We start from the raw sequence: 27,422 nt of genomic DNA on the forward strand, positions 1-27,422 counted from the left end.
TTTGTTCAGAAAAGTACTGATTTTATTGACTCAAACTGTATTTACACAACACATTCATATGTTCAATATCTTACAGAACTCTGTAAAAAACTGACTAATAAAACCGCAGGAGCCAAACTTGAGTTTCAGACCTAAAGACACTGAACCATGATAACATTTTAAGATATTTAAGTGGGTGTTCAGTTTCACTGTCAACTTACATGGCAGTTTTCTGTAGACAAACTCTTTTCTAAAATCAAAATGAAAGTTGGAGGGGAAAAAGGTCAGATGAAACAGCTAATAGTTTTGCAAAGCTAGTACTTTGTAAGACCAGACTTTTGGCTAAGCATCCAACAATGCATTTTGTACAATTCTTTTTTGGAATCAGGTCACATACAGGTATACTTTAGAGGAATAATCAAAACCCCTTTAATTTCTGTAAGCTTACATAGATTTTTAAAAAGAAAGAGACCGGTGCCACAAAGTTTGTGCATGATTCTGAATTGTTTCAAAGTTTGAGAGGCTCAGTTCTGGCATTCCACTGCAGCTCAAATCCAATGTATGTTTCTTCAGTTGACAAATGAAAGATGATCATCTTTTACCAGTGAACTGATGATATCACATATGTAAACTGGGAGCAGAATATCCTTATCACAAGAGATCACTCTTCCACCCATCCCTAATACAGTTTGGTTGAATAAATATTTTTTTTGTTTTGAAATACAAGCTAGGTGAGTTTGCTTCTCTTCCAGAGTGCAAGTCAACATCACCACACACTTTGCAGTTAAAATGGCATTCCTCCTTTGATCTGCCTAGCAACCTGTTCATCTGTGGTCTCTTCTTTCTCTTTTTCACGCTCCTTGTTCCAGTCTTTAAGGCCTTCTGGTAGTGAAGTATCCTCATCCAAACTTCCTGTTCCTTCAACAAATTCTTCATAAGTAGACTTTTCTGCAAATGGTCTTGGGCCAAGCAAGTCTAGCATATCACTTTTATCCAGCACTTCCTTCTCCAGTAGTCGTAAGGCAACCTGGAACAGCAGTAAGTTATGTCACACATACAAAATACCTAAGTTGACTCTCTGGAAGAATTTAAGGCAGTTTGGGACCAAATTCAGCACTGACTAATTCCAGTAAAAAACCAGGTTACTCATGAGTTCACTTAACACGTGATTTTTCTCCCCTGTGAACATTCAGGTCGCAAAAATACCATTCTTTAAATCCCACTTCTAAGATTTGGCAAAGTGTCCTCCCTATGGGCCACTGTTACTGTTGCTTCAGAACAGCAGTCTTCTGCCACTGCCAAAGGCTCCTGATGCAAGACATTAAGCTATAGATGAAAACAAGTATTCATTTCCGATTAAACCAGATGGTTCCACAGGGCTGCTGTTATGTTACAAGCTAAAGAGCACCATAAAATAAGAACGTGTACACTACTGTACAAGTGTAGTTTGGAACCTTCTTGGGTCAGTGAGCAGATTTGTTCAGCACAAGCCATATGCAGTGATCTTTTTTAGGATGGTCACCTGCTGCAACACCATTTACTGAATCCATACAGACTTGTCTTGTCAGTAAACCTATCTGATGCCTATCCTGGAAAATTATCCTTTTGCTGTATCAGGCTTTCTAGTGTGGAGGAAGAAAATCTGCACAAGGGTAATCTCAGCTGCAGTGAGGCAGGTCACAAGTAGCCAGGAGGCAGGGAAGGAAGATGGCAGGAAGATTCTTATTTGAAGTTCAAAAGGAATTCAGAGAAAGGAAGTTATATGTGCTTCCCTTCTTAGAGAGCTTCTTCTAGCCTAATGAATTGGAGTCCTGGTATTTTGTGTTTGGGTTAAGTTTCATACTTGTCTAATACATCTACTAAAGCCTACTTTAGTAGACAGACTCTTCCCTCTAAATGAATATTGACTTATGTAAGGGAGTAGGGATGTTAAATCACATTCATGAGTACCTCAGAGGTGTTCCAACACAAAAGGAGATTTCTATTTACTTATTTAAGTCTTGTGACATACTCCCAGGATTACTTCAAATAGTTTTTGAGCAATTTTCCTCACATACTTACAGAGTCACTGTTTTTAATCTATTCAGTTCAATTCAGATTCTGTCTTACCAGCTGGAATTTGGCAGCTAAAAATACTATAATGCTCACCTTCTCCACTTCTGCTTTCTTCTCTGTCAGAAGACTTACTGTCCTGTCATAAGCAATGTTAATTAGCAACCGTACTTCTTCATCTATCAATCTGGCAGTTGCCTCACTGTAAGGTTTCTCCAATACCATGTCTCCTTGACGAGGGAGATCAAAGGATATCTGTCCTACTTTTTCATTCATACCAAACTGAACAATCTGAAGGAAAAATAAGAAGAAAAAAGTCAAACAAAAGGAGAGATAGTAAGGTTTTAGGAGTGCTAATGTAAAATACAGTAACCAAAACTGACAGGAGGAAGTAATTTTGACCCAGTCTTTTCCTCTAAAACCAACTCTCTCCTGAAAACTCAAGTCTAACTAAAGTACCTTGGTTGACTTCCACTTATTTCTTCTTAATGATTAAATTGAAGGACACAAATACCACCATTTAAAAGGTGGTTACTCATGATGTACATAATGCTTTGCTGTTTAAATACCAAGATATTACAGAAAAACACTTCAGTCTTCATTAAGCAGTAAAACTCTTTACCAGAAATAAGTATTTTTCCAAATACAAAATGCTTCCAAAGTCTAGCATATTCCACTCACCCATACAGATAGGTTAACTTAAGTACTAGAGGGTCTTGAAGACTTTGTTCTGTCATATGCAAAAATCATATGCTATACTTCATCCCAAGTCACTGCCCTACAAAGGTGAACATTATTGTTATCTTGCTTGACTCATTACTGAGTATTGACTCCTCTGGTAGCCAAATATGGATGTTTTAAGTTGCATTTTACTCCAGCAGAGGCAGAATTTAAGTTCAAACTGCTATTTATGTATTTGCTCCATGGCTACTATCAATTTGATAGTAAATTAAATTACTACTAAAGCAGCACTTCTCCACTTGGTCTTGCAAGATCAATACAGGTATGACAAAGAATATTTCGAACTCAGGGAGATCTCAGCATTAGAACCAAGCATCTTAACCTGATTCCTTAAGAAAAGTTTAATACTTTCATTTAAGCCCCCAGTTCTCTCTGGAGACAGTATGTCTGGTTAACATAAACAGAGGTCTATACTTAAACATTTTTTAAATTAAAGTTGAACAAGAGTCACTGAAGATCCCATAAAATTAACATTAACAGGATTCTATCACACATTTACTTTCACAGCTGGGGCAACAAGCAGCACACTAGAGACCTGGAAGTAGGTGTTGTGCAGGGGAAGAGAAGCATATTCTAAACTGTCTCTCTTGCTCACCTTGTGAGTGTCTTACAAAATAAGATCTTTAGTGCTGATGCAGGAAGTGGAATAACACATCCGTGTGTAGCACCTAGCTACACTGAAGTGAGTCATTACCTTGATAAGATTTCAAATTACTCATCTGCACTAGTTAATGGGATATAAACACAAACTAATGTTTAATTGACAGCAAACAGTGCTTAAATAGAAGGTTTTCTGGATTTAGTTACACATGTGAATCCGAAGTGGATCTTCAAACTGGGCAACCGTAAAAGTAGGATCAGATTATAAAATTTGTGCACTAAATTCCATTTTAGAAGTACACAATTTCCACATGTATTTGAATCCAACTGCAGCATGTATGTTCCTGTGGGCAGATGTAGGGTAGTAATGAAAGCATTAATTCCTGTTTTAAGACTGTAATAAAATGCTTGAGTCATCAGCATCTCTATACAACAACAGCATAATGTTTATTCACATAATATTTTTTGAAACTAGTCTTTTGAGGGACATACCTGATGAAATTGCATCATTTTAAAATGTTAGTTTTCAAAGTGGTAGGCAGTAGGTAAAGAAAGTTGTAAGAATCGTGCTTAAGCACATACCTGAGCATATGCACTCTGGGTCACCTTCTTCAAGTCATCTTGGGCACCAGTTGTAATTCTTCCAAAGAAGATCTGCTCAGATACACGTCCTCCCAGAGTCATGCACATTCTGTCAAGTAGCTGCTCTTTGGTATAAAGATACTGTTCTTTGGGTAAATACTGAGCGTAACCCAGTCCTTTACCACGAGGGATAATAGATACCTACAATCAAAATTAACAGAATGCTACAACTAAATACCATTGAAAAACATGAAGCATTCTTTAGTTTGACTTAATTTTTTAATACCACAACCTACACCATACTCACCCTTGAAGTTTTAATTCAGACATTATTTCCACTTACAGTTTTGCCCTCATTGTGATTTACCCTTAAAAGCCGTAGCTAGCTCTAAATTGGGATAACAACTACTAGAATATATGGAAAAGAAAGGTAAGACCACTGTCATATCTTTTCCAAGGACTGTATGGTATTTTAAAAGTCTTTTAACGAAAATCCACAATTCTTTTAGAGTTATGTATTGGGCTTTAAGTATTTGACAGACATAACACTTCTCCATCTTAAGAATTCTGATTAGTTGGAGGAGTTTCCATGTTTACTAATGTCCCTCCTTCCAGCAGTAAGTTGTACAAGATGAATTTTAAGCTCAAAAGTCAGACGAGATTAAGAACACAGACATACAAAACTATGAATGTTAAAGGAAATCTGGGAGGTTGGATTGCTTTTTCCTTTATCTTCACTTGTCAAGATGTGCATCCATAAACCAAATTAAAACTAAAAATCAGCCTCTAGATGATAATTTTTATAATTATATTTCAGAAGAGGCATCTACCTGTATAACCTGGTAAGATTAACTTAAAACACTGATATAAAGTCTAAGCTAAAAGTCTCAGAGAAAAACCAGCTATCAAGGCAGGCAGACTCATGGGAAGAACAGATCCCTTTCACTTAGCTGTTAGAAGGTTTGTACTATAAATTGCAAAGTCAGAAACAGATAAGAAAGCTACAAGTGAACCAAAGAAGTACTCCAAAATTTACACATAGTATCTTTTGCAAGATCACATATTTTAATACTCTCTCAACACTGGGAGGTGGGGTGAGGGGTACAAAGAAAAGAGAAAGATGCTGTCCATGCTACTATTAAATTACTAGCTGAAATTAGTTTCCTTTACCTTTAAGAGTGGGTCAGCATGTTCCAAAAACCATCCTGCAACTGCATGCCCTGCCTCATGATATGCTACTGTCTTTTTCTCTTCTGGTTGCAGTACTTGAGTTTTCTTTTCCAAACCTTTATAAAATAAATTTTATTAATAGTTTCAGATATACCTTTCTCCAGTAAAATCCCTTATATTTCCTTTAGAAAGTCGGTGAGCGATACTTAGATGCCATGTATACAATCTATTGAAGAAGTTCTAAAATAAAAAGCAAAACTTGCAAGTTTTAGAATTTTGTATCTCCTAGGTTTTACTGTAAACTTGTCCTTGATTAGACTGTCTAGTTTCCAATTCTAAGTTCTTAAGAATATTCAAACATTTAAATAAAACATCTGTACTTTAAAAATCAAATAGTTTTCTAGACTATTCCAGGCTAACAGCAGTTAAAAGCATTGCTAAATCCAAACAGCTAATTCTCTTGTTATTTTGAAGAAACTAGAAAAGCGTCCCGAAGTTTCTCTCTCTACCCCTTTCTCCATTACAGGAGTCAACAATATAAACAGGATGCTTTTCTAAATCTGAAGCATGCTTAGGAGAGAAAAAAAAATACAACCTTGAAGAACAGGAGAAAGGTTCAAAGTGTGGATTTATCTACATAAAAGGAAGCAACCTGTCATATTACAATTTTTGCGGAATGATTGATTTGATTCACCTACCTCCAATAACTCTTTCAATTGCTTGCTCAAAATGCTTTTGGTTTATAGCATCTGAGAGATGCCTTGCAGCAATTAAAGCAGCTTCGTTACAAACATTAGCAATATCAGCACCTAAAAGCAGAGAAGGCATGAATTACTGATAGTTTTCAACAATTTTCTCTCAGTCTAGAGTAACAATAATCTTATCTAGAATTGGATATCTGTAGATTCTTAGAGATTGAAAATTAAAGGTAATGTTCTCTCAAATAGTTCATTATACATAGCATAATTCTTTAAGATATATTTAAATACATGTACTACAGTTACAGGCTTTAGGATTTTTCTCTTAGGTAGACATCTATCAAACAGATTTTATCACCACTGAAACACCTGTTTGATATATCCTATCTTCCGTAAGTTTTCTGTGTGCAACAGAATATACTTAAGACTAGTATACAATTAGCAGAATAAGTTTCCTACATATGGATCCAATATAGCTCAGACCTTGATGAATCTCTAGAGGATATCCTTTGAAATTACTGGCTTCAAGCCATCCACTTCTTGATAACATTATTTACAGTGATGCTACTGTGATAATTTAGTTTAAACATCATCACTGAAATTACCAGACATGTTGACAATCAGACCTCAGAAAACTCGTATTATGTATAGCATGAAAACAGTGAAGGATTCAACTACTGGTCAACACCGATTTAAAATGGATTAAACTGCAAGCCAGTAATCAAAGTTCTTGCATCCATTCCTAATTCAAACACAATGTTACACAGTACATTTTCAAGGGAGAAGTTTTTATATGCAGAGACATAAATTCCTCTACAGAACGTGCACACAAACTCCACAAAAGCCAGGTCTTCTCTGGTAGTGTTCAAAGAAATCAAACAACATATTAAAAGGAAGAATATATACACAAGTGATAGCAATGAGAAATTTCTGGATTGCTTTTGCTGAAGACAGAAGAAACTGCTGTTTGGTGTCACCCTCACCAATGCAGACAAAACTTAACACCCTCAGAAATATCCTACTTCGTCAAACAGGCAAAGAAAATTTCACACACTAACAGTAAATAAAATAAGAGCATTATCCAGAAGATCAGGTGCAAGAAAACCAAAAGTAGTAAGGAAATAAAATATCTACAGCTTATACAGTAAATGCAGAAGCACACAGCATTAGGAGTCACTTACCAGAAAAACCAGGTGTTAGTGATGCGAGTTTTCTTGCTAGGTTATCTTTATTTAAGACTGTGTCTAATTTCAGAGGTCTAAGGTGAACTTTGAAAATTGATGCTCTTCCTTTTATATCTGGGGGTCCTTTAAGATTAAAGAGTACATTTTTTACTTTTCACATACGTATATATTCCAACCAAATGTGTGCAAGGAAGTTGCATATGTATACAGCTGCAGTGATTTCAGTGGTATTCTGCAAACGCAGAAGTGTACCTCAACGCAGATAAAAACTTACCAATGTAAATCTGTCTGTCAAAGCGTCCTGGCCTCATTAGAGCAGGGTCTAAAATATCTGGCCTGTTAGTACCTGCCAAAATTACTACATTTGTGGTTGTATTAAATCCTGTTGAAGAAATGTAATAAAATCTGTGTAAATATAGTTTCCATGAAAAACATAAAATAGAAATAAAATGACTGTTGCTTTAAAGGGCCACATAAGAACTGACAGTTTAAACAAATGAACTTAAAGCTGAAAATACTTCAGTTTGTAAAGAGTATTGCTCAGCTTTTCATAACAAGTAAAAACATAGCCTTGGCCTCTGCTTTGTGAAGTACTATATCAAATCCTGCTTTATCTTCAAAATGCAGTAATAGATTAACTGCTCAGGAAATCGCAGAACCAGAATGGCTAGCTGGTGGGGTTTTTTGTTTATTTTTTTCAGACAGACTGGTCTCATACAAAGAATTTTTTTCTTGTGTATTCTACTTTGACAAAGTTATCAGCTGCAGAATGACAGTTCTTTTTTCTGAGCAAATTTTAGCAAAACATCAGGCTGCAGCAAAGTGCATCACCATTCTTCATTTTAGGAAGCAAGGAAACACACTCAATTTATATTTAAGCTAGAACCCAACTCTTAGTTAACAGGTTAATTAACCAATAATTGCATTAGTTCTTTCCCTTACGCTTGCTATTATAATGTAATATTAAAAGTTAAATACTTACCATCCATTTCTACTAGAAGCTGATTGAGTGTGTTCTCTTGTTCACTTTGTCCTCCAAAGTTGCCCCTTCCTCTTTTCCTTCCTACTGCATCTATTTCATCGATGAAGAGAATGCATGGGGCATTTTTACGAGCAAGAGCAAATAAGTCTCTAACCTTAACAGGAGAACAGAATATGTATCAGATTGGTTTGTAATTGTTCAGAGTTGGGGGGTGGGTAGGAAGAGAAGAGGTACATCAGTAATAGTATCACTATAATTGAGTATGGTTGTTTGTAAGTAATCTAAAGCCTCCAGCCAGCTCTCAAGGCGATGGTAAATTACACTGTAGCTGCTGCTCAGCAAGAATCCCTTATGTGGAGGCCCCTGGTTGACAAATCCTTTCTCAATCCATAAATTCAGAACATTGAACAACTTAAAAGGCTTAAGAAAAAATCACTTTTTCTGAAATAACTGAAAAAATCTTCAACTTCAGCTCTAAAAGCCTCCAAACTTCTGAAATTTAAAGCAAGATTTCTCTTTTAAACTCTTCTTTAATGCACAGTATTACAGCAGAACTGGAATGTAAAGGGGCATGCTACCACACAGTAGTTGTTCATACCAAAGAAATTAAATCTTTTTAAGTTTTTCTCCAGTTAGAACAGGGTGATATAGCTCCTACAGTGAACTTACAAGCGCTTACCATTGTACTCTAACAATATGCCTTTATAAATATTGTCTTAGCCTTCCTGTCTCCCTCCATTACATGGGCTAGAAAAACTGAATTCATCTTTAAATATTTATTAGGAAGGTAAATTAAATTCTAGGAGTCTGGGAAAACAGGTAAGACCGAAGCAAATAGCAGAAATTTTGGGGGGGACTTTCAGGTAAATGAAGATACTACTTATCAAATTCTACTGCAGTAGTTACAGCACAACGTGATTGGCTTTAAGATGCAACATAAGTTACTCTGCTTGCAAATATATCTGAAGGACCTCATTAAAACCTGTTCAGCGAGGTAACAGATCTACAACTGAGAAATCAAATGGGAGCAAACAGGAAATGAAAAATTATGGAAGAAGTCTGACCTAAGTGGGAGTTGTCTACAGCTCAGAGCTTTACTACTTTGTATGTTAATGATGCAATTAGAAAAGGCTTCTCTGATAACAAAAACCGTACAGCAGATGTGAAGAGATGTGAATTTTAGATAGTACACTATTACAGAAAGTCGCTCTGATTTGTAAGCAGAATTTGAAAAAAGTACAATGAACATGAAGGAACATGATAAACAAGGAAAGGTGTCAGATGCTCAAAGTAAACAATCTTTTGATTGGAAAGAGACAGAGATCCAGAAATATACAACTGTTTTTCAGAAGGAACAAAACTAAAATATTACCATAACATATACACACTAAAAAGATAATAAAAGGAACAAAGGCTGTAACAGTTTTAATTCTAGCATATCCTAATTTACAAATAATCAACTCATTAACAACTGTCCTGTTTACTAAACTCACAGGAAACGAAACTAAAACATTCTCATGTTGTTTTCTACAGGCATCAGAAGTTACCAACTGTGTTGGAACCTTGATTCATAGCCAAAGCAGCAACTGTTATGTCAACAGATTTAACTTGGTAGTAAAAACTGATAATTATCTGCATAGACCAGCGGAGAAAGTTTAAGTCACTTTGCTTTGGGGCGTTTCAAGTACATAATGACAACGAATGACAATTTAGTTTCTGAGTACCATTATAATCTCAGGACATTTAATACTTCCCAGAGAATACGGAACAGTTACTTTTCTTACTGTTTCTTGGTTGAGTCCCTTCTACACTGCATGCTCCCTTTTTCAAGTCCCACTCATCTTACATATGTAATCACCATCTCCATACTACCTCCTCTAGCTTTCAGTCAACTTTTTTCAGTCGCCATCCAAGTTTTTTTACCCTGTTACCTGTTTCTCCATCTATTTCCCCACTCTCTATCTATACCCTCTCCCCTCCATAGCAGTGTCTTGCCAATCTCCTTACACATTTCCAGTCCCTCTCTGCATCCTCTTTAGAGCCTTGAGTCCCAGCCACCTTTTGGATTTAATTTTGTGAACAGCTCCTGTTGTTCTCAGTTCCAAGTTTTGTGCCTACCTACTTGTGTCCCCCACTCCCATTCCCTTGTCTTTTTTCAGGAGACCCAAACTTACCTGGCTTCCCTTATGTGTTTCCCACCTATACTGCTGGAAGAAGTCCAGCAAAAGATTATCAAAAGAGACCTAGGTTTGCAAGAGACACATGCATGCACAGCTGTGACAGACTAAGGACCAAATCTTGGAAAGTTTATCTGCTAACCTCTAACACACCTAGACATGTGAAAATTGCCCTTTTTCAGAGCTTTACAGAACTCTGTCAAAATACGTTTTCCTGTGAATTTTCACAGAACATAAAACTGCATGTACCTGGTAAGAACCCTTCCCTATCCAATTTCAAATTCAAATCCTAAAGCATTTCCATTTCATGCTAGCAGAATTAGTTTCCAGACATGAGTAAAAACCACAGTACACCTCCTTAAGTTTGTTCACAGAATTTGCAGCAAACAAATACTAGTTTTCCAGAAGCGTGTCACCTTGCAGTATACTTTTTAAGGCTTAAGACAAGATGATTGGAGTTTGGTGAAGGTACAAGCTGTTGGAAATGGAGTATAAATTTTGGACACTATGAGAAAACATTTTTTGTGTTACCCGCCTCATTTGTAAAATGTTATCAGTAACTAGTTTACAGAATATTTTTCAGCAGATTTAAGTGTCCTTCCTTCCTAAACAGGAGAGGATAGATTTAAAACTGAATGTTTGAAATGTAGTTGTAATAAAAAAAACAGCTAAAGGAAAATGGATGTACTGGAGCAGAGCTAACTCCTTCCACCTATTATGTTTTTAATTAACTACTTTAAGAGAGGTAAGGCAAAACAGCACAAAAAATGTTAGACAAATTTGCATATTTAAGTCACCTGATCTCCAGAAATCAATCATTAGCTCCATGACTCTCAGACTTCTATTTCAACCAGAAGCTCATTTGTGTGTCCCAGACAACTATTTATATCTAAGAGTTTGACACCACAAGAACTTCTTCACAGTTCTTCAAAGAAATAGGAACTATTTAGAGCAGGAAGAGACATTCCCATAGCAGTAGTCAAATAAGCTACATATTTCTGACTCAGCTAGTAAATTTACTTCAGAGCAGAGCTTGAAGAGTTCAGTTCTGTTTTCTTAAGGTTCTGCAAAGAGGCAAACCCTTAAGGTCCCGATGGCTTGCAAGCAGATACTGAACTGCATTAGTTCCTTTTATGAAAAGTATATCTATGATTCTTGTGTTTAGACAAGCATCTGTCATCCCTTGTAAGTAATCTGCATAGATGAAAGAACTTCAACTATAATCAAACCATTTGTCTCCCAAACTTGACAAAGTCCTTTCAACCAATACTGAAGCAAAAATGTAAGGCCAAAAGACTTACTCGAGCTGGACCCACACCAACAAACATCTCTAAGAACTCCGAGCCATTGACTGTGATAAATGGTACATTAGCTTCCCCAGCTGTAGCTTTAGCTAGAAGTGTTTTCCCAGTACCTGGAGGACCTGTCAGAATTGCCCCCTGCAAGAGAAACAAGTATATTTTCCTCATAAAAAAACATAATAAAAGCCTATGAAATATCTTAGTTAAAAGGTCTACATATTATGATGAGTCCACTAGCTCTTCTTCCACCAGTCAAAATTGTGCAAGTAAAACTGAAGATTCATCCCTCATTTAAACCAGAAAAGGTTAAAAAATATAAATTAGCTACAACATTGCCATGCTGTCTTAGGTTTACAGGAACAGTGTTTTCTTTGACTGACATTAAAAAAAAAGGTATGTCATCAGATGGGCTCCCATGACATCATAGCCAAATGACGATTCTGTAACAGTTATATGCAACAATGATGGTACACAAGCATGCTATATATCATTTCTGTCCCACGTGAACAGATGAAGTGTTCCACGAGGCAAATCTTCTGGCACCACAGTTATACTGTTGGCACTTAATGCCTTTTTTTCCCCTCTGGCTGTGGTAAGAAAGATACTGCTAAGCACAGCGTATATAAACGTTCCTAGTCCAATTTAGAATATTGAGGACTGACAAAAGACTAAGTCTTTATCTGCTAAGTCAGCATCTCCTTACCTTTGGAATTTTTGCTCCCAGATCCTCATATTGTTTTGGATTTTTCAGAAAGTTAACAAACTCCATTATCTCTAATTTGGCCTCCTCACATCCAGCCACATCTTTGAATTTGACATCTATTTCATCTTTGAGGACTTTGGCTGTGGTTTCACCCACGCTGAAGAGTCCACCCATTCCACGCCCTGCTCGACCTAAGCCTGCAGGACCTCTCCTTAGTGTGTACAGTAAAGAACCAATAATCAGGATTGTAGGCAGCAAACTCAGTAGAAATGATCTGTGGAAAAAAAATGAACAAAGAAGAAAACCACATGTATTACAAAAATCCATTACTGCATATAACATGTACAAAACATTGGTTCCATCATAAGCAACCTTGAACAAATTCAGGACAAATACTTATTAACATTTTGTTATACGCTGTTTACATTTTTGAAAGTTGTTCAGATTGGGAAAGGACCAAAATAAATTTGAGAACAAAAAACCAGATTCTGAATTACTGAAGTCAAACAGGCCAAAAAGCCTCTTATAACTATAATTAAAGGAAGAGTTGGAATTAATTTTTCATTGCCCATCCTCCTTTCCTCATGATTCTAGGAAAATGTAAATTAATAATCTTAGAGGGTAACACATTTCTACACTTGATGTTTAACAAGCAACAGTTTGGGGGTCTGTTTAGTTATTTTTTGTTTTTAAACCAAACACATCAAGTGACATTGAGTTTTACAGATAAAAACTGCATTATCTAGTAAATCTTCTGTGCCCTTCAAAGGTAAACTTACAGGACTAGTTTATGCATATGGTTATATTATCAAAATAAGTTGTAGTAGGTAGCATATAATTAGTGTATGCTACAACTAGACAAAAACTTTCCTCCAGAATATAATCTTGCTCTTATTTCCTTAGGTCTTTCTCCATTTTCCTTCAATGTTTCTCATTCCCTTTCTGATAGCTGTAAGTTTTTGGTTTGTTGGATTTTGTGGGTTTTTTTCTAAAAATTTTTTTTTTCCATTACTCATTGCCCATGATCCTTCATTGTCTGTCCTCCAGCCTTCTAACATAGCTCTGTACAGGCCAAAAATCCTATTACTAACATGGTCCTCATTATCACAGTATCTGAGCACTGCACAGATTTTTCTGTGGCAAGACCTTCAAGAAACAGCTCATAGGAAGTTCTATCAACACTCAGCAAAAACAAAATGCTGAAAAGAAGCACCACAATATGTGAGCACAGGATTTCCAGGCTTTACTGATATCCCACATTTCTGAGATGAAGAAAAGGATTTTTCCCTATCCTATGACATTCAGCAGATTCCGATCCAACATGGAACAGCAGTACTCTGATCACATAAGCTACTGAGCTATTTCCTGTGGCAGTTCTGGGGCAGAGCAAGAAGTTACAGGCAATGTGTTCTATAGAGAACAGACACAGAAGAAGGAAGGGCCAGAGAGACTGTGGTCAGAAAGAGGGGTTTGGCAAGTAAGAGATTTGTGCAAGGTTGACAAAGACATTGGAACTGACATACTTTTCCCAGTCTGTTACAACAAGCCTCAGGCTGACATGCAGCCTCTCCACACAAGCACCACGCTGCCCTGTTCTCTCATTTTTTCCTAGATTTGTTTAAATTAGGGCTTAACAGATTTATTTATGGACCATCCTTAGGAGCATGCCCCATTAGAAACAGAGAAATGAGACAGAGACAGTGTGAAGAAAGATAGGGAACAGAAAACCTCTATCTGAAGTCACAGGATGGTCCAGAGTTAAGGCTACCATTTTTCTTGTTGCCACCAAGACAAACAGGCAGCAGCAACTTGGTAAAACATACCGCAGAAATTAAAAAACTTTCCCCTCCATCCTCAAAAACTGGAACACACACCACAGTACCAAGAAAGAAAACACAAGAGAGGCAGCAACTGAGCCTTTTTTATTAGTAATACAAGCTACTACACCCAAGTTGAATCTCCTGATGGGACAAAACCTATTTCACAGACACCAGGAGCCATTTTCAAACTGCTGACCTGGATCAAAAAAGAAACCAGTTCATGGGATAAAAGACTACAATCAGTCTTCTAAGCCATTCAGAAAACCACATCTAGTCTCATCTAAAGCCCAGGTCAATAAAACTCAGCTACATAATACTAATACAAAGAATACAAATCTAGTATTGGAACCATTATTCCCTACCGGGGAAGTAACAGTGCCGTAAATCCAATGTCAGTACTGTTGTTCTTAACCAATTTAGAGATTAAAAGCATGATGCATCTTCCAGCTCCTGATAACAGGCAGGATTTACTTAATTACCAATTTCTTGCCTTTTTGCAAGCCACAAAATTTGACTTCGGCTGAATTTATGGGTAGAAATGGGTGTCTGTCACAATATCTCAGTCAGTATGCTCTAATTCTATGCCATATTTCATCTGTCCGAAAATCTGCATGAGTGCCATCTGTGGAGATTTACAGATGTGCCTGGCTGACTTGTGCTCTAGTCACTTGGAGGAAGGGCTTAAAGAAGGAAGGACTAATTGTAAACAGAAACATTTATGTAATAAGCAGCTAAATTTAGAGTAAGAGGATATGGATTTCTACATAGACAAAGTACTGAACAGCTCCTCTTACAGTTAACATTCAAAAATAAAACCAAGATAATTGTTATGCTGATAATACTGCCACCTAGTGAAGCATAAGGTGCATGTCTTACAACTCTACTTTTCTACTGTAAAGACAACCATTTTTACTAAGAGACTTTAAAGCAACATCTTACCCATCACTCTCTGTTGAGTAGACTACAGGCAATCTGTTCTCCACTTCTATTCCCAGATCTTGCTGCACAGTTTCAAGATTCCGTTCAAAAGTGTCCACACTACCAATATTAAACCAGACGTACTGCTATAAAAAAAAGTAGAGATCACCAAAGTGCCCTATCTTATTTCAGCTTCATTATAAGCCAACTTCTTCCAACACACACAATCAATTCTCAGAGCGGATTCAGACCAAAACAGAGTTTTCACTTGCCTTGTAAAAATGCATCCAATAAATCTAAGGTCTATCAACCTGAAGATACTGTACCTGTCATTGCTTCTACAGAAATCTCACACCAAATAGTTTAGGGGCACTTTAGATAACTGAAATCCTGGCATTTTCTCCAGAAACAAATGGACACAGAGCAGGTAAACAGATCTTTAGGAAGGAGCTATGCAGTCAGAATAATACAGAGCACTGAACCAGCAAACACAGCAGCCGTACAACTTACTGTTTCACTTGAAGGTCTCAGCTTTTCTAGTTAAGAAAGGCAATTCTCTACTTTTGGAGTCCATACTAGCTTTACAGTTAGCTATCTTCATGAAAGACAGCATGAACTTATATCATACACCAGGAAAAAAAATTCCAGACATTACTTTCAAACAGCATTGAGATCTGTTTTTTCAAGAAAATCTTCCTTTTTGCATGCACCATGACCTGCCTGCCTGACTTGCCCTTACTTATCCTAATACTGAAAAGAGAAAAAAAAAAAGTAGTCCTAAGTATTAACTGATTGAGAAACTAAGGCAACTGGTGGTATGTGGGCTAAAGAGTAGGTGTATAAATAAGTCACACTGAAACCCACTGATGAAGTAATTGCTGCAGATTTCACTTAACCCCAGAGGGACTTGCAGACCTTGTTTCAGAAAGTCAGTTAAAAATCCTACCACCCAGGAAGAGGTAAAATAACAAATCTTCTCTTCTGTTTTTGAAATAACTGGCTAAAAGAAGTCTGGAACAGAAAAGATCCACAAGTAGGTATGGTTAAGTCTGGGGTTTTCTTGAGCAGATGGAAAATAGCAGTTAGAAATACAGAACCTTCAGTAATTTCTCACTCTTCCTGTTTGTGTATTTGTAGTAAGAACATGGTGCTGGAAAGGAACTACTTCCCATAGCTTTAAGATGTCTATGGCCAAACAATTAATACAGTAAAGGAAAAACAGTAACAGTAAGGCAGAAGATGTTTGGGATTAAGAAATTATTAATGATCCAGACCAAGTTTTCCGCATCAAACTTTACCTACAAAGATTGCTTTGTTGTTTCTAATGACTCACGTATATATGTATTAAAAAGTGTTTACCCATTCATGAGGAGCCTTTCCTGAAACAAAGATCACTCTAACAAAGCGCTTGTTCACCACTTCAAGTCTGTCCACCTGTAGGAGGAAAGAACAAAACTTGTGATCTTCTGTCACAGCTAAAAGCTACATATACCAAGCATGAACCTGTTCTGTTTTCCAGTAAAGAAGAATAAAGTTTGTGTTGTAGATCAGGATGGTTCCACAATCTACAGTTTGCCATTAGCAGTGGCATAAAGCATCATGTATGTAATCAGTAAACAAAGAATACTGGCACATTAAAATTTAGACTGAAGGATGGCTTCAAACCCTTTTTTAAGAAAAAAACCAACGCACACCTCAGCTCAAATCGCAGGTACAGTGAAATAGTTAAACAATACTTAACTATTTCAACGGTCAAACACTAAAAACAGACCACACCACTCCAAACTCTTGTAGCAGCTTCCAAAACAAAACAAACCAAAGAGAATGAGGGAAAACTTCACTTTTCTCTTGATGTTTTCCACCATACAAAAGACTTCATGTGCTACCATATTAAACACAATAACATAAATTTCTAAAAAAATTTAGTTGAAGTAACAGATACCATATAAACTAAAATCAATAACTGAGCTGAAGGTTTGCAGATATGTATTATTAAGCCTTTTTTTTTTTTTTTTTCCAAACAGAAGTAGTCTCAAAGGGTTAGTTTCTTGAATTTGGCAGGGTCTCTTAAGAAGGCAACTAAAGTTTCTTTCCATTTTTCTTTCTCTTTCCAGAAAATAACTGGTTTCAGCATCTTTACAGAATTTAAAGCCAGCAATGGTTCTGCAGGTTGAGCCTGAACTGTACACAGGCTAGTGTGTTTGTTTCCCTGAACTCACTAAATGTGGCCATTTTTGTCAGAATTGAAGCAAAACATGAGCTAAGAAGCCACTCTAGATCGAGTGACTTCATGCAAAACTACCTGAACGTGTCCGTTTTGAAAAGCATGTAACCCCAGTAGCGTGGATGTCTTCCTCCCATTAACTGGCCATCACTATGGCAACCAACAGCATTTAATAGCTACATATTTAGCCTATCTGAATAGCCAGACTACATCTTACAAAGGCCCAAGAGACTTGGTTTTCTGCAACAACCCACTTTCATAATGCTTCTCTGCAACAAGGGTTCAAGCTTCGTTCACTGTAACAGCTAAACTAATCTTTTTACTGAGCAAGTGTCTTACTGCTTCATGACAAATACAACCAGTAAGGTTTTTTCACAAGATGTACACATAATTGTCAATTAAGAACAGGACTGTAAGACACAGTCTAGGCAAAAGGGTAGAAGCATACAAAGAAGCTCTGCATAGATCATTAAGACAAAGAAAGGTAGGAAACAACCTGGTTAGCACTTTACTGAAGTAATGGAGGACTAGGAAGCATGCTGTTAACACAAAATCCCAGGTCTGAAACCTAGAGGAGGAAGCAAGCCAACGCTTTCCTAACCTGCAGGCAAAGCTACAAACAGGGAGGTAACAGAGCCAAGAACTAGTGGCTCCTGAAGTGGAAAAGGCCTGTGTATGACACTTGATCTCCTGAACTTCAGGGCATCACCAAGCTTTCCAAGTGCAGAAAGCTGCCAAGTTCTACAGAGAGACAGGACACCGATAATAAAATTGATTGCTCCAGTAGTGACTCCAGGTAGGAAGAAAAGAAGTAGTAAGAGAGGAGAAAACAAATAAAGGAGGCTATTTTCCACAGTTAGGCCAATTTGCTGTCCTCAGAAGGTATTCTTCAATTCCCCACCCTCACCTTTCTGTTGACACTGCTGCCCCTCAAATCCCCTGAGGAACTGATTTAAGGCATGAAACAAGCAGGACAGGGGGGTGTTTAAAGTTAGAGGTAACTTTCTTCTGAGGGCAGCTTGCATATCTGCTTAAGCCACTAGGTCAGCTTACCTGTACTATAAGACCATATGCCGACAGACTGTGGTTGCGCTGACTCTTCAAACTAGCATCAACACGAGCTATCCAACAACAAAGTTCTGTCCTGAGCTGCCCATTCCCTCTCCTCTTGAGCTGACACAAATCTTCATACAGCCATCCAGAACATCAGATCAAGGAACTGATTAAGATGAAAGCTGATCCCCTTCTCCCTCAAAAGTTCCTCTTGAGCCAGTTCTCACTCCACAGATACATGAATACAAGCGTAAGCGGGGAGGCAGAAATGAGCATCTTCAGCACACTGATTTTCCATTTCGATTCCCCTCACTACTCACCAGTCCTTTAGAAAGGTAGTTATTGACAAAGTCTTTCCAGGTGATTTCTCTCCCAGGGACCCTGAAGAAGAAGTAATATACAACCATCGTCCAGAAAAAAGAACTTCCTACTACGTACATCCGAAACTCCCTGACATCCCATGGAATGTCACCCTAGGAAATGGACAAAAAAATAGTTTTAGAGTCTGTAATACAGTAAAGACATAACAAACAGGCTCTAGTATCTATTTGTGGCTTCTATTCCCTGCCTTCAAGGTTACCACAGAGAATGGCAAACAAAACTATATTCTGTTATATGAACACTTCAGTAACTTCTGAGGAATTACAACATTAGTAGAAAATATTTCAAGTGCTTTACAAATAGTAATTGAACAGTTTTGATCTATGAACTACTTACAGAAAAAAAGTATTTTGCCATCCGTTATGACCTTTCTCTATCCACTCTACAACCATTTTACCTGCCTTCTAGGACTACATGCAAGACCTACAAAACTAAAGAAAAAAACCAAACCGCAAGACAAAACACGAAAAATCCAGGAATGAAGAAAAAAGATTATGCTCACTAAGTAAAAGCAGAAAAAAAAATATTCTTTATATTCTTGTACTGCTAGATGCTATCATCATTGTGCTACAGCTAACGACAATAAATATAAATTCTGAAAAGAAATTTATGTAAGTATTCCATTAAGGTCAGAACAGCTAATAGTAAACTATACTTAACTAGCACTGTATGGTCAGCAAGTTCTACAAATTGACATTCTGAAACAAAATACAAATCCTTTAAAGGCCTGAGGCCCCAATATATGCATACTAACTACTAGCAACCATATTTATTTAGCTTAAAACTCCATTAATGTTCCTGAACCAGAGGTAGATGTCTCTGAAGGTATACACAAACAGTTATTCATGAAAAGCACTGAGGTGGGGAGCCACCTAGAGCCAGTTACTATGAAACACTAGGACAGGAGGCTTAAGGAAGATTTAGGCAATCAGAATATGGCCCTAAAAAGCAAAAAACATGCAAGGCTATTTCATGGGGACAAGACAGTTAGTACCATAAAGACATTTTAAAGTCAAGACCTTCTGTAATCTGGTCCACCAGTTAGTTTCTTCTTTCTTGCCACCTTTTTTCCCACCACTGCCACCTCCTCCACTACTAGTCCCACTAGGCTGTCGGGCACTAGCTTGCTTTGCTTCTAAAAAATAAAACATAACAAAAATATATCTCATACTAATCTCACACTATTTTTTATTAGTTTTAAAATTAAGTTATTCTGAAAAATGAACTAATTTGCAATGCTACAATAATTAGAGGATGTGACAAAACAGATACATTGTCCATTAACTGGCAGAGACACATCTATCTCATACAGTTATAATCAGAAAAGTCCATTAATTGTGTAAGTGATGATACTTGGGCACCAAGAACTGAAAATATAAAAGAAACCTGTTAATGGAGACTGCGCAAAACTTATTTCTAGCACTAATCCAAGACACGTGCAAGATTATTCTAAGCATTTTGTTGTTGGTTGGGGGGGAGAATATTGGTAGGGTTTTTCATTGGGTTTGCCGGAGGTGGTGCAGATGGATTGGTTTTTTTGGTGTTTAAAAAACCCAACCCCCACCACAAGCTCTATGTAACATCTCCCATAATTCACTCCTCCAGTCATACTATGGTCCTCTAAAGGCTCGAGGTCTATCAATATCACCGGTTAGCATCCTTTTTAATATTCCAGAGACAAGCACAGCACAGTAGCAGCCAACTACAGCTGAGGAGTTCATCTTCATCATTCTTCTACTCATCCAACTCACCAGGTGCTGGCACGACATAACATTATGTCATATGACAACACAGTCAAGAGGGCGAGATGGAGCACAACACTAACACACTCCTTCCAACCCCAGCTCCTTCAAGAGCTTGGCAGTCTGGGCATCTAGGCATGACACTAGATTTCACCATTCAAGGTCTAGATGAAAGAAAACTGCTGTTCCTGTTAGTGCTCTCATAAGAGACTCACAGGGTTGCTGCTTCTAATTCTCCTTGGAAGATGTGTTATATAGATTTTTGCTACAACAGAGTGGCTGTTATTGCTAATAATCTCCAGGTTCTGCCCCCTCCTTGTAAAGGTAAAGCTCCTTCTAGCACTGCCACTACTAACTGCTCTTTCAAGCACCAGGCTACATGGTTGGTCCTGGCTAAAGAGCTGGTTCTGGATCCTCACCCTGAATGACAATTCTGGTTATTCCATACAACAAAACAGGTATTTTAGCTTGCTCTAGGAAAAGCTGAGAACTATACACAGAGAATCTCTGAATGCATAACTAATGTCAACTAGTAGGAGACAGTAAAACAAGAACTTAAGGACAGCATTCCAAAAGAAGCATAAGAGAAAATAAATATTATTCCAGAAGACATACATGATATGAAAGCAAATTAGCATTTAATAAAAATATATCGATTCGCAGTTTTAAAGTAATCTGGTACAGACAAAAACCCAAAACCCAAACCCACAACGTTACGATAAAAATCTAGTCTAATAAATACACATTCCACAAAAAGAACTGAAGTTAAGCAGCATTTTTGTACCTTTTGTTTCTCCAGCTGTACCTTTAGTTCCATTAGGTTTCTTCCCATTGGGAAAATATTTTTCAAATCCTATTAAGAGAGTTAAACTCAATTGTTTTTTAGTTTACAATTTTGTCATTACTTTTCAGTAGTCACAAGCTAAGCGTATACAAAAGCAAAGAAGCTAGCAACATATGGACTGCGAAAAGGTTTTGTTCTTGTCTTTTTGTTAAAGAGCTCTACCAGGTTTCCAGAAATAAATCTACTACTGTTGACAAGAAAATATCATGTATTTCATTACCTAAAGTAAAGCTATCCTTTAAACCAGAGCTAGACAAACTTAGTTCAATTGAAAATTGCATTGCATAGCATAAAGTTGAGCAAACTGCAGTCATTCTTTAATAGCTCCTAAAAATCCCATAGATCAATGTTCCATCTCAAGATTAATGGATGGTTAGTACAAGAACTTACTTCCTCACAGACAATAAACCTAAATGGCACACAAGTGCAGCCCTCAGCAAGGAATGCAATCTGCTTCACTTCACTGATCAAAGTTATAGTCACCTTTGGGAGGCTGAGAGAAAAGCCTTCTGCAAGCAGCAATTACACTTGCCAAGACAGTGCTTCTGTCAGTAGTAACTCCAGTTGTAACTTTTCCATGGAGCTGAAAGATGAAAAATAAACATAAAGCAACAAGAAGGTGCCACAAAATACTTCAAGCTCTCTAGTAATCCTGAACTGCAACAAGACAGACATGACTTTACAACAGACTTCCTGTCCAGTAACTTCTGTGGACCAGAGTGTAAGACAACAATGGAAAAGGTCAATCCAATGGGTAATTCCTACAGCAAGGACATTTTTATTCTATTTGTTAAGAGCAGAGTGCCATCTTATATACAAACATAACATTCTTTACTAAAAGTGAAAAATCAAGCAGGAAACACTACAAGCTATGAACATTAAACACCTACACACTGATCCTATGGGAAGTATTTTGTAACTGTGACTGTACAAGCATGATCCACGCAGTACTGAATTATGTTTCGTTAAAAAACTTCAACTTTTTCCAAACAGTTTAGAATTTTTAACTTCTGAATATGAAAGTTCTGCTTAAATCAAAAAAACCCACGGAAATGGCAGACACTTATATCCAGCTAAGAAACCAACACAGAGGAGGAATGCCAGTTCAAAAAGCAGACCTAAACCCCTACGTAGGTAAAGATCCAGTTATAGAAACAACAAACCCGTCTACCACACCTTGTTCTAAGACTAATTGTTTACTGTTATTTGCCATTTAAGTGCAATGAAGGAAATATAAATAAATTTACTAATTCTTAAAACTTTTGGTATCATAACTAAATACTTAAAAACAGAGTAAACGGCAACTTTATTAGAGGAATCAAACCCCCTTTCTTCAAGAAGGACGTTTTTTTAGATAAAATCCCCACTTATCCCCTTTCTAAGCTTTTCCAGTCCACAGACTGACTTTCTGTCTCTATTCCCTTCCGCCCCACAGAGGTGGTCAGTCTCTTGTTCTTTTTGATTAGAAATTATTTACCTTAAGAGTCAGAGAACTAGTAAAAACAAAAAAAACCACACTCAAAAAAACCCCCAGAAAACAACAGGTCCTGGAAATATGACTCAAGGTATCCATGTAAGACAGCAAACGTCCATCTAGGACTAACACCTCTAGCACTACATTTGTGAAGGAAAGCTCAAGGTTAGCATCTCCATAGCAATTCTGTTATACTTCAAGTTAGAATGGTTGTAGACCAAACCTATTTTTGCATATTAAACAAAGTGTAGGATACTAGATTACATGCTAAGACCACCTAGGAATGCTGACATATCATTAATTGAATTCAAACTCTCCTGAAGTCTGGGAGCTTCCTCCTCCACCCCTTATTAAATGATGAAATGATGACTTATTCCGAGCAGCCATCTAGTTCCACCTGCTGGAACCAAGAGGAATAACAAAACATTCTTGTTGCTTGCTTTTGCTGTAGACTGAGCTAAGAATTCTTGGGCTGCTTGATCCAGTCATTATTTTGTGTCACTGCATGTCTTCGAATAAAGCCTGATATTTTAGTGATCATGAAAAGCATGTGCAGTGCAGACAGTCTGTAGAGCAGCTAACCTAGAGAATAGCTACTAGGTTCAATATGCTATAACCTCCAACATGAGCAACTGCATCTGCACTCCTAGAAGTTTTAAGACAAGTGGGATGCACCTGTGTGGGCAATAAAATAAAAAGAGCTTGCCACAGACCAACCCATCCGCAGTTTGAATACAAATAGGTAGTGAATGTTGCGGCAACAGATGAAACTCAAACCTATGTCCAGTAATGTTAGCTTCTCTATGTCACTGGTCTCCTACAAGACCAAAAAATTTATTCTGCAAGCTCAGATTACTTTTTATTTGTAAAGAGACAGGAATATTCAGAAACCTTTACTCCAACTGAAATAAAGCAACTGCTCACGTTTAAAGGAAAAGTTTGAGTAAGCCAAATTCAATTGCCTGGCTCAGCTAGACCAGCATGGTTCATTACAGAACTAAGTTATAGTTTAATCAGGTTGGGCAGGGGGGGGTGAAGAAGGAGGGAAGGAGATCAGAAGGAGAGTGAAGGGTAAACAGATAGAGCTTTGGGGCACACCTGAATAACAGAACTGGTTTGTTGCTGAATTGTCTCTACAGATGCTGAATTCCATGCATAAATACATAGTCACCTGTCAAATTAATCTGGAGAGAGCTGAGTGTTTTAAAGTTGTTTTGTGAGAAAAGGGAACAACTGATTTCATAGCATTCAGTAAATCACATGACTGAGTCTGGAAGGCATGCTTTTATGTTACTGATAGATCTAGGCGAGTCAATCTACTGAAACATGCACTTTCCTTCCACCATAGCATTCCACAAATGGAAAAATTGTTAGAACCTCAATACACTGGTAACAATTGCTTAGGTTATGTTTGGTTGTTTGGTTTTTTTTTTTGTCTCTGTAAATCAACAGCATGAAAACTGATCATATTGATCCCGATATAGGACCTGTTCTGGGTTGGCTGGCAACGGAATCCCAGAGCAAGCTTAGCTGATATAAGCACACCCACTGCCTAAGCAGAGGGAAAGCAAACAAAGCATATTTTGACTGGATGCTGTTTTGGGCTACCTACCAGGAAACTCTGGCCAGCTTCTCTCAATCAGAGATGAAAGAACTGTCACAGCATATAAAGCTAAAAACCCCATCTAATATTTTTTTTCAGGCAAACTTTGTGACACCTTCCTAAAAATCAAGACTATTTTTAATAGGAGTTCAAGATAAGCAAAGTACACAAAGGTCAGTCTTACAGTTAAAATAACCCAGCAAATGTTACTACTCTGGAGAGTAATGTAAATCCAATATCTGTGACACTGAACAAGTGCCTTCTTCACAATTTCAATATTAAATAAGTAATTTTAAATAAGCAGAACTACTGATTTTACAAAAACTTTGTAACCTCACTCAATTTTTTAAAAACTAAGACTACACAAAGCAAGAACAGAAAATCCACTTGCCCAGCTATGTAAGCAAAAGACCAAGAATCCTTCAATTCTAGAAAGTTACAAGTTTACAGCTTTATCCATAAACAAGTTCCAAATCAGATAATTAAGAGTTTTGAGTTAGTTTTACTTTGTATAACAGTCACCAAAATATTACATAAAGGCATGCTGGGGGGGGGTGGGCACAGAAAGCTGGTAAAGAAATCTAACAATGCAAGTTACTTTCTTTTTTTTAAAAAAAGAAAGATCAAAAAAAGTAATGGCTTTTATGAAAACAATGTTCCTTGTTTTGCTAGGATGACTACTAACTTTCTCTCATAGTTCCTATGTTTCACTCCAAACACAAATTCATTAAACTTTACTGACAGATTAGCAGTGCTGCTGACAGCATTTCATTCATTGTTGTAACGATGTTCAGCTCTGACCAAACAAAAACATAAACATTAAGAACAAAACACTTATTTACACTTAGGACTAAGTTACTAGCATCTTTGTGTGTATTCATCTCAGTTATCACTACCCTAGTGATAACCTTCATACCTACAAAGGTGCAATTATTCTCCACTATACCTTACAGAAAAATTAAGCAATCTGCCCGAGATGCCATTGAAAGATGGAGGAATTAAGCATCTCCCCTTTCCCAAGCAGCAGCACAGGCCTGTCATTTGATATGGTAGGGCTGACAACAAGGGTAACACACTAGCTGACAGCCTAACCAGTGGTTCTCAACCTGACACGCTAGGATATTTGGTGCTAGTTTGGTTGGTGGGATCCACTTTAACTAGAGAAAGCTATTTTTCTCTTATAAATATTTTCTTAACCCAACAGCCCTTTCCAGGGCTACAGTGGGGCTGAAGTCTGTTCCTCCAAGTGGTGGCCCTGGACCCATAAACAAAAATACATGGTGACTGAACACAGACAAAGAAGGGGGGAGATGAGAAGAGTTGTAAAAATTTATCAAATTTTAATGTAAAAATTGACATCAAATTAGGAATTAGCACATTAATATACCATAAAATGAAGCATCTGAGCAAGAAGAGTGTTGATGCTTTTATTTTAAATTCATGTAGAGTCACTGCAATAAAGGTATTATAATAGGCATGCATTAACAGATTATTTCCCCTTCTCTCCAAATTTGAAGACCCTTCAGGAGAAAATTGAAATAAATATCTGAAAGCACTCTAGCGCTTTAAATTTTGATGGTCCGCAGCCACAAAAGGCATTTAAAGGGGGTCCGTGGTGAAGGGAAGTTTGAGAACCCATTTTACTACGAACAAACACCCAGCCACCACGATTTACAGATTAGTACTAGAATGTCAGGTCAAATCCACACCACTACTGCAATCCCAGCACGCGAATTACCTCCTTCAGCACGTTACCACTGCACTCACTGACAACTCAACCCCCCAAACGAATGGCTCAGCAGAGATGTGGGGACAGCCACAAACCCACCTACCGCCAATCATCAGCCGGAAAAAGCAAAGGAGTGAGGCGGCATATATCAATTGAAAACCCGCCGGGAACGCGGCAATACCGAGCAGCAGCTCTCAGGAGCCGCTTCATCATGCTCCAGGAAAGCCTCTCTCCTTCGGCCGCTCCTGCAGCCCGCAGTGCCCGGGGCTGCTCCCGCACGGAGCTCGGCTGCAGCTACCGGGCCAGGAGGCGCCGCGCTCACGCCCATCCACCGGGCCTCGCTCTCTACCGCCCGGAAGGGCAGGTACCGAGCGGGCAAGGGGCCGCCGCCACCAAAGGAGATGAAGACGCGTCGGGGAAGGCCGCGAGGAGACTTCGGCCCCGGGCAGCGGGGCCGCTCCCCCCACCCCGCCCGTGGTCCCCCGCACCTCATCACGGCAATCGAGACCCTCCCCTCTCCCCTCCCTCAGGGCCAACGGGCGGGGGAGCGGCCGGCTGGGCCCGTGCCCTGCCCCTCACCTGTGCCAAGCAGGGCCTTGCTCCCAGCGGGCCCCGCCCGCAGAGCAGCTGCTGCAGCAGGACCCCGGGGAGCCCCCGGCGCCGGCAGCTTCCCCGCGCCAGCAGCAGGTAACGGTGCGCCATGGCCCAAGCGGCCGCCCCGGCCCCACCGTGTCCGCCGCCGCTGCCGTAGCCCCGCCCACAACGTCTGACCTCATCACGCCGCCGCCTGCACGTCCTCTACGACCGAAGGACCCTCCTAGCCCCGCCCCCTCGCGGAGGCCCCGCCCCTTAGCGCGGCAGAACGCCATGCGCACCGTCTGGCGTGAGCGGGCGCCGCCCCGGGCCGAGGGCGGTGGCTGTTACGGCGGGCGGCGGCCCGGGAAGGGGGGGCCGGGGAGTCTGCTGAGTCAAGGCGGGCGGGTGGGTGGGTGGCGCGGCCGGGCCCGACCCGGCCCGGCCGGCGCCGCTGGGGAGGGCGGGCTTCGCCGCTGCCATGGGCGGGCCCCGGCGTTGCCCATTAACGCGCGTGGTGCCGGTTTGTCCTGTGGTAGCGTTCAACAAAACCCGGCGGAAATTGAGAAAACTTGTCTCTTTTTTTTTCTTTATGTAACGCATTTTATATCGAGATGTTCGCAATAAAACTTTGTGCAAAGGCCCTTCGGCCCGTGATGGCGTCCAGCATCCTCTTCCTTTCACTCCTCGGCGCAGCGACACGCACGGACCCATCGGCCGTGCTGGGCGCCCACAGCCGGCGTAAAGCAGAGCTCCCGCGCGGGTCGCTCGCAAAGGCCCGCGGGCTCCCAGCGGCGCCACCCGCTCGCCTCTGGTAAGGCGGAGCCGCCCGTTCGGGCCCCGCGTTTCCAGAGCGACCGGACGCCGGCGGCGCCTCGACCCGCGAGAGGTG

The 27,422-nt window shown here is 39.0% G+C and overlaps 1 protein-coding gene across 2 annotated transcripts; it reads right to left on the reverse strand.

The window, feature by feature from the left end:
- On the reverse strand, positions 1-26,709 carry AFG3L2 (AFG3 like matrix AAA peptidase subunit 2). Of its 2 annotated transcripts, none has more exons than XM_074899265.1 (17): positions 26,537-26,709; positions 21,635-21,734; positions 21,092-21,160; positions 19,585-19,700; positions 18,505-18,657; positions 16,267-16,341; positions 14,929-15,050; positions 12,170-12,443; positions 11,467-11,604; positions 7,989-8,142; positions 7,281-7,388; positions 7,004-7,129; positions 5,823-5,933; positions 5,125-5,240; positions 3,955-4,155; positions 2,128-2,322; positions 1-1,006 (listed from the first exon to the last, which is right to left on the reverse strand). In XM_074899265.1, the coding sequence occupies exons 1-17, from the start codon at positions 26,657-26,659 to the stop codon at positions 764-766; spliced, it is 2,424 nt and encodes an 807-aa protein (XP_074755366.1). In that variant the 5' UTR covers positions 26,660-26,709; the 3' UTR covers positions 1-763. The 2 variants fall into 2 exon arrangements, with proteins under 2 accessions (XP_074755366.1, XP_074755365.1); XM_074899264.1 differs by having other exon boundaries at positions 14,929-15,053.
- Between the last annotated feature and the right edge of the window lie 713 nt (positions 26,710-27,422).

The sequence above is a fragment of the Athene noctua genome, chromosome 2 (assembly GCF_965140245.1).
Source record: "Athene noctua chromosome 2, bAthNoc1.hap1.1, whole genome shotgun sequence".
NCBI lineage: Eukaryota > Metazoa > Chordata > Aves > Strigiformes > Strigidae > Athene > Athene noctua.

Excerpts from the sequence above, each read along its gene's own strand:
- AFG3L2 (XM_074899264.1), bottom strand. The coding sequence starts at position 26,659 with ATGGCGCACCGTTACCTGCTGCTGGCGCGGGGAAGCTGCCGGCGCCGG. Across the intron at positions 7,389-7,988 it reads GCTTCTAGTAGAAATGGATG|GATTTAATACAACCACAAAT; the intron begins GTAAGTATTTAA and ends TTTCTTCAACAG. Across the intron at positions 2,323-3,954 it reads CCCAGAGTGCATATGCTCAG|ATTGTTCAGTTTGGTATGAA; the intron begins GTATGTGCTTAA and ends TTTTTCCTTCAG.